At 51.7% G+C, this 12398-nt stretch overlaps 1 protein-coding gene across 1 annotated transcript; it reads left to right on the top strand.

Annotated features, from left to right (window-relative positions):
* Nucleotides 1–27: 27 nt before the first annotated feature.
* M421DRAFT_99370 (U4/U6 small nuclear ribonucleo protein Prp31) lies at nucleotides 28–1704 on the top strand (the record flags this gene model as incomplete). Its single annotated transcript, XM_033598746.1, has 1 exon — nucleotides 28–1704. One exon carries the CDS (start codon nucleotides 28–30, stop codon nucleotides 1702–1704), a length of 1677 nt encoding a protein of 558 aa, XP_033451011.1.
* Between the last annotated feature and the right edge of the window lie 10694 nt (nucleotides 1705–12398).

The following is a 12398-nucleotide window of genomic DNA, read 5'->3' as shown; positions in this document are numbered from 1 at the left end:
CAAACCTGACAGTCTACAACAACGGCCATGGCGACACTTGAGCAGGAGCTGCTCGCAGATTTCGCGGACTCGGGCGATGAGGATGTTGTGGATCTGGAGAACGACTTCGCGGGCGGAGACTTTGGTTCCCCGGAACCAGAGAATGGCGAGGACGAGGATATGGTAGATGAGGAGACAGAGTACGCAGAGAAAGAAGGCAAAAAGAAGGAGAAAGGTCCAGCGGATATAAGAAACGCGCAAACCCTTATGGCCAATCTGCAACCAATCTTACAGCAGATTGACGAAGTCAAGGATAAGATGGAGGAAGTGATGAATGGCGAGTCGATTGAAGAGAACCCCGAATATCAGTTATTGAAGGAAGCGAACGAGTTTTCGACTCAAATCGACGGCGAAATCCAAGCGGTCCACAAGTTCATTCGCGACAATTACTCGCTACGCTTCCCATACCTCGAGGAGCTCGTCAAGAACCCCGTTGACTACGCGAAGACCGTTGCTATCCTCGGGAACCGACCGTTAAATGATATCAAGACGATTGCCCAGGACACAGACAATATTGTTGGAGCGCCACTGAAGAACATTCTGGACGCGCCATCACTCATGGTCATTACTGTTGAAGCTACAAGGGCTGGTGGACAAGAGCTCCAAGATATGGAACTTGCAGCTATCATGACGGCATGCAAGCTCCTTCTCAATCTCGACAAGTCTAAGCACGTCCTCACCGACTACGTTCAGTCACGTATGAGCGTCTTTGCACCAAATCTTACAGAGCTTATCGGCTCCCTGACTGCCGCACAGCTCATCAATTATGCTGGAGGTCTCGCTGGTCTCGCAAAGACACCAGCGTGTAACATCGCACCGTTGGGCTCGAATAAAGCAAGTGGATTGGGTCTAGCAACCAACATTGGTATCAGGCATCAAGGTTTCCTCTACCACAGCCCCATCCTTGAAGCCATACGTCCGGATCTCAAGAAGCAAGGTCTGCGTATCGTGTCCGCCAAAGTCATTCTGGCTGCCCGTGTCGACATGGTCCACTCAGCGCCTGACGGCTCCACCGGGCGCCAGCTCAAAGACGAATGTGAGCGACGCCTCGACAAGCTGACCGAGATTCCTGCAAACAAGGGTGTCCGCGCCCTCCCTGCACCTGACGACAAGCCTGCGCGAAAGCGCGGTGGGCGAAGAGCTCGCAAGGCCAAGGAAGCAACTGCCATGACAGAGATCAGGAAGGCCCAAAACAGGATGGCATTTGGCAAGGAAGAGAAGGAAGTGGGATATGGTGACTCAACGAAGGGTATGGGCATGATTGGCGCCACGGACACCGGTCGACTACGCGCACAGCAAATCGACCCCAAGACAAGAGCGAAGCTGTCCAAGAAAACCCCCGGTTGGGGCGGCGACACAACGCTCGGTGCTGCTTCCTCACTCAAAGGCTTCGGCACCGGCGGGACGGCTACGAGCTTGCGTGCGCAGGGTCTGCGGACTGGTGGTGTTGGTCTGCAGGGCTCTGGTATGAGTTCTGTTGCTTTCACGCCCGTGCAAGGCCTCGAGCTGGTCGACCCACGGGCTCGTGAAGAAGCCAACCGCAAGCGTAAGGCTGAAGAAGACCGTTGGTTCAAGGGAGGATCGTTCACACAGCTCGGCGGCAAGACAGATGCCGCGGGCTTCAAGGTCCCTGCGCTGCCTGTCAAGAAACCGAGAACAGAGTAATCGACCGGCGCGTTGATTGGCAGTTCAGCAAGCATTGTATAAGAGTATGCATCTTACGGCGTTAGGGAATCATGGACGATACCAGGGCCGAGGAAGCGCCCACCCCATACCAATTTGACGATATTCAAACGATGCCTAGCAGTTTCTGCTTTCTCCGTTTTGTTTTCATACTTCCATCAAATTCTCCGTCGCAGCGGAAATCTATCACAAGTGCGCGTAAAAGTCGACTTCAGTGGCCAGTGCTGATCCCAAACGACTGTCGAACACTCTCTTTCGCGCTGAACCCCTATGCTCCTCCCAGCGCGTGCAGTTTTCTCTGCTGAAGACATCACTGACTAGCAAAACGATTTGGTGTTCTCAACCCTGACGTATCTCGGTTCGTCCGCGCGGCTACCCAATAACCTAGCAGACACCGCGGATCCACAAAGTTGTCCTCGAGACACACACACACACACACACACACACAAACGCAAAAAAGATATCCTGGTTTGCTGGACTGCTGTCGAACGAATGTTTATGTGGACGAATGCCCCGCACCAGCCAAAAAACTTCGCTTGGCCGTTCACCACCCACACAGCGACCAGGACACCGGAAGAAATGTATCCTGGGATATCTAGCTATGCTAGACGAATTTTGATGAGGACGAAGCGGAACATCCACGACCTTGACGCCAAACCTAGCTTGCTGAAGTGTCCTACAGTCCTAGAGTGCACTGCAGTGTGGCCCTGACGTTGGCTGCTCCAAAAGTGCGGGATATCTTTGACGCTGAGGACCACGCCTGCACCATTACTACCCGCTTCTCCGAATGTTCCTGGACTCCGCAAAGTGCGCTGATTAATTGATAGTCGTAAACCTCGGAAACAATCAGAGCAGCTGAAGTGGTCCTCAGCCGGCGGAACAGACGAGGAAAGACTACAGCATACTTCACCCACAATCAATGACGCTTCAGAAGTTTTCATGCACCTCCACTAATGGCTTGGGAATGCTTGGGAACTTCAGAGGAGATATCGCTTGCCCTTTTACACAAGCCGCAGTTTGTACCTTAGTCTGCGGACGCACTGCCTCCTACCACACACAGCAAGTGTCAATCAACAAGCGTTCCATTCACTCAGCGGTCCTTCAACTACTCGAGCCTATTACGCGACAAATCGGACCGTAGTCCTCATAGATATTATCATGGAGGGAATGACGGTGTAGCGATTTCGCTTTGTTGGTGTTTGGATTTCTTTGTACGAAAGCACCTAACAGTAGAATAAGCCGCCTTCGTCTCGTAATACTTTATAGTAGGCCTGAACGCCAGGCTTATGGCCGAGGCAGAAGAAGCAGGTCTTGCGCTTGGTGGGTATTGCAAGAGGATTGGAGCATGGAAGAAGGATGGACAACGACGCGCTCGTCACGATGAGGATACTGAGCCGTAGAAAGGCTCACTTCAGGCTTATGAACAACAAAAAAAATATGTCTAGACACATTAACTATTCAGGATCTCATAAGCTCTCTGAACATTAAGAGCCCTTTTCTTTGCAGACTCACCCTTATTCTGGCGATATTCGCAGAAGCTGCCAAACGATACTGTTACCTGGTGATTTGTAGTAAACGCCCGCTTTTCGCACTTCGTATGAGTATAGCAACCTCAAGCGTATTCTCGGATTGATTGTTTCTGGACTCAAACTTGCCGCCCTCGAATCTTGAAGACGTCAGCGCTTCCACAAGATTTTTACCGTCATTCAACAATGACACACGACCCTCGGAGAAGTATACTTTGACTATATCACATACACTTCATCATGGATGGTCTCCCAGGGTCTGAAATCAACGTGGTAAAGGACTTCATAGACTTGATCGTCTGTGCGTGTAAGAGGAAGCAAAAGCACTGAAATTTGAATAGCACAGATGGAAGCTATTTGTGTCTCAGGACACCCACTGTGCACCAAGTACACTGCCATGCACCTCAAGCATGGAAACATGTATTTTCCCCACTGACCTGTTATGAGTGGTTCCCTTAGCTGAACCAGTATGATCCTGATTGGACGTTGCTGAGGCTGGCTCAAGCGCGGAAGTCTCCAAGGCTTTGGAGGATCTGTGGAACGAGCTCCAAAAGAACCCGAAGTGACCCAGCTGAGCAATTTAAAGACTCTTCCCGTTTCTCTTCCAGCATTATGGCTGCTCGGGTCTTGGTACCACGTGTTTGCGTTTGTATTGCATCTGTCCTCATCCGACAATTCGTTACTGCCGTTTGCAGCATTCTGTCCTTCCTCGCCTCACTTGATGTGTTGGGAGGGACTTGTTGAAAGTTTGTTCTCCTACCCCGTTTGTAAGCCTCGAGTACACGAGTCAAGCTGATTTTTGCCCACATGACCTGATCAGCAGACTAATCCGGCTACCCATTCTCAAATGGAAAAAGTACATTGCGGCAGGCGGAATTTCTCAAAAGTGATGACTGGGAAGAGAATGCACTGTTGTAGCAAATGAAGTACGATAATGCAGGAAGAAATGAGAAAGAGGGGAGGGGAACGGCGCTTGGAGTCAGGTACGGTTTTAACTCAATGGCATCTCGAATTGTCTGCGTAGGCAAAGAGTATGCACTTTGAAAGAGAGAATTACGGGCGAATGGCGCCTCGGTACTGTTAATTTTGGTAATCATCGAATGTAAACATGTTTTCAGGGTGGACATAAAGTCCATGAATGATCTGACCGTATGGTATGGGAGATGTATACATTGCCTGGGGGCCGGGCATTCAAGGTGGCAGTAGTGCTGATGAGATCAAATTGGACAGGTATGTTGCAATCTGAGACGCGTGGCAGAGAGGGCAGATGGAAGCCATCGGAATCGCTGCACTGTGGGCTGTTAGATTTCATTCATCTAGAAGATGTGTAACACAGGCTGAGGTCTCTTGAACACCCTCGGTGGAGTTAAGGCTCCACCACCAAAGACCGATGTGAACGTAAACTTAAAGATTACGAGATATGTTAGCTTCTCTTGACCGAGCACTGGTGCCCAAACTCTGGCGTGCTGCAGTGCCACTGATTGTCCAACGGGCGTGTTGAAGGCAGTGGAACGGATGAGCTCGCTCGAACATTCGACACTTCAGGCTATCCAGCGTATCCGCAGAGACAGCAGAGCACATGGTATCCTAAGACCACCTTATCTGCATCATGCAGCGGAGTAAGACGTACCGTTCGCGTAGGGCTGAGACCTTACGACTATCCGCCCAATCACCTAGGCGCGTCCAACGCCAGGCCCGTCTTCACATATACGCTCCGCTTCAGCTGCATGTAACACTACGAGAAGGCCATTCTGGACCAGAGAAAACAGCCCTCCGTCCAGCGTTGCATCGCTCAGCTGTCTAATCACAAGGCTGTACTCCCACCTGTTACCAGTTTACTCCGCGTATTAGACTCCATGATATCGACATAGGTCTCGAATGTTCTCGCGTACATATACGAAAGCAGACAATGTGCCGGCGAATCGAACATCCATCAACCTGCACTGTGTTCAGCCCTACCCTTCGTAAGCATGTCACTGCCGCGCCGTTGCACGAGGAACGTGCAGCGGCGGCCGGTCAGACAGCCCATGACTCCGAATCCGATGATATCGGGAGGAAGACCTTGAGTTAGCCCAGCTACTTCTTTATTCTCAAGGATATGGTATTGAGATCGCTGGTGCGGCTATTTGCTGCAGCGGGTTCATACGGACTCATACGGAACCGGCTTTCCCGGCTGCGGCCGGTCCGTGTCGTCTGGATTTGGAGAATGGTGTTGTGGAGCAGCTCGATCAAAGTGGAGCAGGACATGGATAAGGAACTGAGACAGAGAACGTGGCACTGTGATTGCGGGTCGTGTTCTTAGTAGCACAGATTGCACCTTTGTGTTACACGTGCAGGGGATGAGTTTAGCCACGGGACTCCTCTGAATCCATCGTCCAAGGCCGCTCAGGGGCTGCAGCATCGTAGAGCCGAGACTTTGAGTCCTGCATTGGATGTGGAGTCTGTTAGTCCCTGCGTTATTGAGGCGTGAAGAGTATCTGCGGCGGCGCTGACAATCGCGATCATGTCTCGACCACGGGACTCATCTCTTCAGCAAAACCACATTGGCGAAGTCAAGGATTGAGACCGCGGCAGGGTACAACAAGCGAAAGGGTTTTCAACTCGAACCACGTTGCGCACGGTTTTCGTCTCATGTTCTCCTTGTGCTCTGTGCTCAACTGTGCCCCGGGAAGTTACCACCGAAGCTCAGAGATCAGCGCAATCTGAATCGTGAGGTTGAGGATAAGGCGTGTCAGTTTATGTTTCAGGATGTCGAATCAGATTGCGGCGCCTGCGAAATTGGCGCCCACCAACGCAGGCCGCACGTTGTGCTCGAGCACGGTCGGGCATCTTCAGAGACGTCACCGCCAGAAGTCACCAATGTCTTCAATTGGATGCGTTTCGGCCCCCAGAACGCCACGCAACAGGAACCTTATCAGGGGATCTTGATTCGTTACAGTGAAACCACGCACTCAAGTGCTAAAGGAGACCTTGCCAATGAGGATAGATTTAGCTGAGTTTGGGCAGAGACATGGGATTCTGGACTTGTCACCGGTTTGTGCGGGCTGGTTGTCGGGAGCATGCAAGGTTAGTCCAGCAAGAAATGAGGCTAGTGGAAGGATGGAGCGAGCGGCTGGGCAGAGTGAACACCTGCATCGGACTTCGGACTCCTGCCCAGCCCCGCTTTCTTGGGGCTACAGCGGTTCTGCATTTCGTTACTTGCCCAATATGGCGTGCAGCTCGCAGCTTGTGCCCACATTTCGGGAATCAATAGGAAACCGCATGCGATGTATTCAGTGAGGTACCTTGTGAAATATTGACGAGATGGTAGCGTGTACGTGAGTTGTCAGGCTCTGGAAACATTCCCGTATTGCCCGAAAGACGGAAGAGCATCTGACTGTCACGTGGGGGTGTCCTTATCCTCAGCCCTATGGAAGAGCCTCTTCGTAACTGTAAGCGCTTGCGCAGAGATCCCGTTCGCAGAGTCTCGATATCAGATGCTTGGCGAAGTTGAGTGCTTACTCTGAAATCCGGGGAAAGCCAGAGGCGTTCGAAGTGCATCATTTTGAGATTTGGTGCCTTTGCTGATATCCATTTACATAACGTTAAGTTGGTGACGAGCCGTGCAAGCCGACAAATGCCTCACACCTAGCTTTCCAAGGCATCGCGCGTTGCACATGAACACCGGAACCCTCAGCTCGCTCGTCGGAGATGCCGGGGATGCCTCTTTAGGCAAGCGTTGCGCAAACTCTCTTTGAAGTTAGCACACTTCGCCATGCCTTGTTCCAATTTGCGGGTCTGCACTCTGCTTGAGCGTCGATGGATTTTCGAGCTCGAGCCAGGTAAGGCTGAATTTACAGTTCTCCACTCGTAGCTGCATACAGAATTTTGGGGCGATAATGATGACGGCCAACTTTCACCGCTGTAGCCGGCAGGAACTCTTGTATCCTGCTCATTTCTTGCTGTCAACGGCAGATCGGAGGTTCAGGTTATGTTTCGTTTAACACCGGTACACGACGAGTTTCCGCTGGGGATAGCTTTATCGAAGCGTTCGACCATGCAGACGCATCAACTGAATGCCATTATGGTGCTCTGTGCATCTTCAGACTTTTAAGTCAGTATCTGGGTGCAAGTGATCCTGCAATTGAGGCTTGGAAAACATCGTGATGTAAATCAGGTTCAACCAAGGCTCTAAGCCTCGCACTGCGCAAACGACGAAGCCCAAGAATAGACCTGACAACCGAGCGAATGGATGACGTTCGGCTCCTGCCGCTGAGCCACGGGTCTTGCTCAGCGCTTCAACTTGCCTCTCAGTCGCAGTTGCTCGCTGGAACTCATCGTTATATTGTTGCTCTCTGTTTTGAGATTGGTATCGCAATATCACTCTAGCTCCCCCAAAGCTTCATGGCTTGTGAACACAGCTCCGCCATGGATTGTGTGGGAATCCATTTCACCAAATATTCTTCAATGCCTGTGGCTGGTGACCAAGGCGCATGCGAGCCGTGGTAGAGATCCAATGACTAATCTGGCGGTAGCAGCCACCAACACTAAGCTCTATTCGCTGGCTTTCAGGGCCGTTGCTTTAGCCTGTGAGGTAGCAGCAAGCTTGGTCATCACGAAATACCGGTCAAACAATGACCCTTCGGAGAGCGCCGGCAGAGTCACGACCCTATACTGAGGCCAGTGGCGTGCTTTGAAGTCCGGTTTGACTGCTTGGAGTTTTGTGGGCAAGAAGTGCAAGGCTATGTCGAGATGCCTGATCAAGCTATGAGGAAACCGAGAGTCAGACTTGCCAGCCTTGAAGGAGCAAGCATGCGGCGCGCGATACTTGTTGATGTTCTGAGTCGGGGAACTGACGACTTGTTGGATGCTATCGGCCCGCAGTCAAAGGGCGGTGCGGGGTATGGAGTGTGTGAAGTATTGGATCGACACTCGAATTCTGTTGCTTTTACGCTCTTGACGACAAGACTGCTACAACTGGACGGGCCTTACGGAAAGAGGTCCTAGGTGCGGTAAGCACATCCATCTAAATGGTTATTCCGCTGTTCGTGCTGCAAGCCAGATCTGTGGAGCTATCGCACCGTGCCATTGTTGGCGACAGACTTATCTCGAAAGTGCATGGATAAGGGCATGGCTAGCCTAGACGTGAATGTTGCAGCAGGGCGAAAGGGGTTCGTCACCTGTAAATCGCGATCACCAAGGCTCCTCACTCGAACTATCTACACGTCCGCGGACGAAAAAGGTCTCAAACGTCGATCGCGACATGGTGATTGGGTCGAAACTTCCTCAATGCGTGATCGTCAGGGCAATTGTTCAGCAAGCTTACCAACACTGTTTCGGATTTCAGATCCTGAGTCCGAAAGGGCGTGGATAGTCCGACTTACCACTTCGCTGAGAAAACAACGCAGTTGACGATCATGTCTGGCGGCTGCATCGAAGCATTGCACTGCAGCAGTCGAACCGCTTTGTCACTCCCCCAAATGCGCTGCCAGCCTTGCTCCCCCTGGGTTCTTCGAGGTTAGTGCAATTGCTTGCATGCATGGCTGCCAAGCATCGTATGAGAGCAGTTCATGATCGGTGAACACCCTCGATGCCAACGTCTCGAGTTGTGCGTCGACGCGAGAAGTGGGGCTCTGCCGAGACTAGAACGGCCTCTCCGGCTGGACACGTGTTGCATTCTTCGAGCTTAAAATGATTGTTGAGCATCGTTATACGGCAACCTGCAAGCTGTACATAATGAGTATACGTACGGTAAGAGCCGCTAGTGGAGAGACATGATTCGATGTTGTGTAGCAGAGCATATCCGTGAGTCAATGCATTGCGAGCGGACGAAAAATGAAGGGTAGAGTGGTACCCACCCCTGCTACAACGCGAAGACCTGGGTATCTAGGGTAGGCGATGCCGCAACGTGCCGAATCTCGTTGTCGGCGGGGCAATCTGTAGTCTGTGATCAATGATCAGTAATCAGACCTACATATTCCTGCTGCACTGAGATGCAGCCTTATGTCTGATGCACATTCGCGAAGATAAGGCGAATGTCAAACGCGTCGCCGACATGTCCAACGGTAAAGGGCATCTGGCCGCCGGAACGTTTTGAATTTGCTTCCTAACACTGCGGCGTCAGCATAAGCGACCCCAGAAGACGGTCATTCCCCTTCTATGCATAATGACGGGAGGACAAATCCATCCGCAACTGCCACGCGGACATGCGTCCGGGATCAACATTGTTTGCAAGGCGGACAGTTGCCCATGTCACCGCCCCGCGAACGGTGAGATTGAAGCACGGGGTTTTAGCGATGGAGCATTGACACTTGAGCGACGTCAACTCGTACATGAACTAGCACTCGGATCGCAAACATGCCGAGCGACAGGTCCATCCGCGTCGCTCCGTCCGTGTGATGTTCTGTCACGAATTATCATTGCCTGACTTTGGTGGTACACGGGGGCGCCCAGGGGATACAGGAGGGCGGACACGCCGTACGAACTCGTGTCTACGCAAGTGTCCGATGTGCGACTGCGGACTCACTCGTTGTTGAGGTGCATTGTAGGGCTATAGGGCTGCAAACATGAGTTGTTGTTGGAAGGAAACTGCTGCCGTCACGCTCGTGGGCATCTTGGCAGGCGGCCGCTATAAATAGTGCCTTCTATGGCGCATGCACAGAACGACCCGTGGACAGCGCAACGCGGCTGGACGATCAAGTTCATAGGTATATCTTAAAGCAGATGTTGCGTTTGCTGGTGCCTATACGTTGGGTTTAATTCTAGAGACTGTCGCATTTGTCAAGACGGCGAAGAGTGAATCGAGGTCGTGTAAAGTATGCAGCCCACACAGTGTGGATCGGCTTGGTCACATGACGGGCTCGCTGAACGCGACCTCTCGGCGCGGATTGCGTGCAGCGGTGTGCAAAGTATGGAGATACCGACCAGATGGTCGCTTGTACGCCTCGAAAGTGCGAAATGTTCCTGTGTTCGTTTCTGAATGGTTCAAATGAATCCGCTGGCAAGGGTTGGTAGCACATCTAGCCCGTTGTGGGTGGCGGGTGGATTTAACTCTATCCAACTCACCGCGACTGAACTTTGACTCCCATGTCGGCGACGACCATCTACATTTGTCATGTTCAAGTTCTGAGCGGTAGCAGCGATGTGAATCAAATTGCTGGTGACATGTTGCGCAGAATGCGCAGTTTTCCCAGTGGATACTATGGATGCTACAGCAGGGCGGTGCTGCTGCGCGTGGAATGCCTGAACAAGCTCGGTACTAGGTTATTATCTGTGACTCCAGTTGTTACCTACAGAAAGAAGTTAACAGGAGACGATTGCTAAAAGCATCCGAAAGTGGACACGACCTTGTCACAGAACTTGATGTTGCTCAGTGCAACTTACAGGCTGTCTGGTAGTGGTGTGGAGTGGTTCACTGCTAACTTCTGATCCCCCGTTCCGCCAAGATCTTGTAGACACTTTTGTCTGCCACGTGTGATCAGTGTCTTGATGATCTCGAAGGGTTACATCAAGGCGGCCATCCAGTATGCTCCGCCATGATCGAGAGACATCAGCCCTGTTACGCAAGCCAAGGGTCCGCCGAGATAACTTAAAATCGATGCTTAACAATCTCCTCATCCTTCTTAGAACAGCAATAGCACCGAAGAGTCGCTGTGTCGAGTGGCAAGCCGAAACACTGCGAGGTATACGACGTGAAGAACGACATGCCCAACCAGACATTGTGGAAAGGTAGTCTTCGAGGCGACCCATGGCGTCTGGAGTCTCTTTGACGTGGTCGTAGTCCGCAGCTGTGATCCAATGATCTCCTGCTCGGTATTACGGACGCTTACGCGGAGACGGTGCAATAGCGCCCGTTTGACTACACGTCGCCCATACAGCCCGAGATCAGTCCGTAGAATGAAGACCAAACGAACTCAATGGGAGGCGCGCAAGGGCATCGCCACTATCTCATGAGACTTGCTGTGCGTTATAGCGGCTTGTTGAGCTAAAAATGGATCCTCGCTATGGACACGGCCACGATCTTCCGGGCTCTCTCTACAACTGATATAATGAAGATGTATATTTGCCTTATCTAAGGAAATCCCTGTATGAGATGTTGTGGAGAGCTGAGGACCCACTATCCGTAGACTGAGGCTGATCAGCCTTGAGGTCATCTGAAGGCTTTGTGAGGCATCACCTCCGTGGACTCGGTGATTGCATACGTTTCGAGATACGTTTCGAGAAGGCTACTCGCCAGCACAGCTCAGTGATACCTAGAACCGCACTTCGGATGAACTCGTCGTAAGAAATCTTGGACTTGCCGAGAGTCTGGCCAAGGGCTCCAAGACCGTAGCATGCGTGACAATCACGGTACACATGTGTGTTGTGAAAGTCGACAGGAGCATCCAAGCTGAACAGACTCGAGCCGTAGCACACTAGGGATCAGCGGGATGGCATGCCTAGTGCTATTTCTAGAGGCAAAGCAGATGAAAAAAGACCTTGAGGCTTTACAGAGTATCCTCTCAGGACAGACAGTCAGTACGGCTATTATCATAATGGTAGTTGAAGTTTGGGACCAAATGTGACTTGACGTCTTTAGATCAACCAGGCATGACCGACTAAGCTTCCACAAAAGTACAACGGGTCAAGAATACATTTCCATCATTTGCAAAGGTACCCACAGTTTTCCTCATCTGGCAGTCCTGCAACAATGGCTCAGTACTCGTAGTGCAGGCGCAGCTTTGGGAAGTCTCGATCTATAAAGGGCCCAGCGCCAAAATATGAGGCGTGCCATCAGCTGGTTGCAAAACGTTGGCATGAGATGGTCAATCACCGCCAGCAAGCCCTGAGGATTTTTCGCAGACTGATTCGAAAGAGTCCAACTGGTGCTGATTGGCCTACCTTCATATGTATGGCAGGATAGACCAGAAGCGTTACATAAGCCGAAAGACAAGCTTTGGGCTGACTGGTACCCGCAAGTAAGAATCGCTCTCACCGACTCTGTAGTGCCTCAAAGCAACGAAGTGATGATGAGGCTGCGGGACAGCGTGGGGACAGTGCATAGGGCTGCTGGCCGTGAGACGCTCGTTTGATGGGGTTGAGCGACTGCGGCTGGGCTTGTGGAATTGAAGCCACAGCAAAGTTAGCTGGCCTTACAAAGCAAGCTAAAAGCATCTGCGGCTAGGATGGAAA

Source organism: Didymella exigua (assembly GCF_010094145.1).
Source record: "Didymella exigua CBS 183.55 unplaced genomic scaffold M421scaffold_7, whole genome shotgun sequence".
NCBI lineage: Eukaryota > Fungi > Ascomycota > Dothideomycetes > Pleosporales > Didymellaceae > Didymella > Didymella exigua.
The sequence above is the reverse complement of the archived record's forward strand: the minus strand, read 5'-3'. Positions and strand labels throughout refer to the sequence as shown.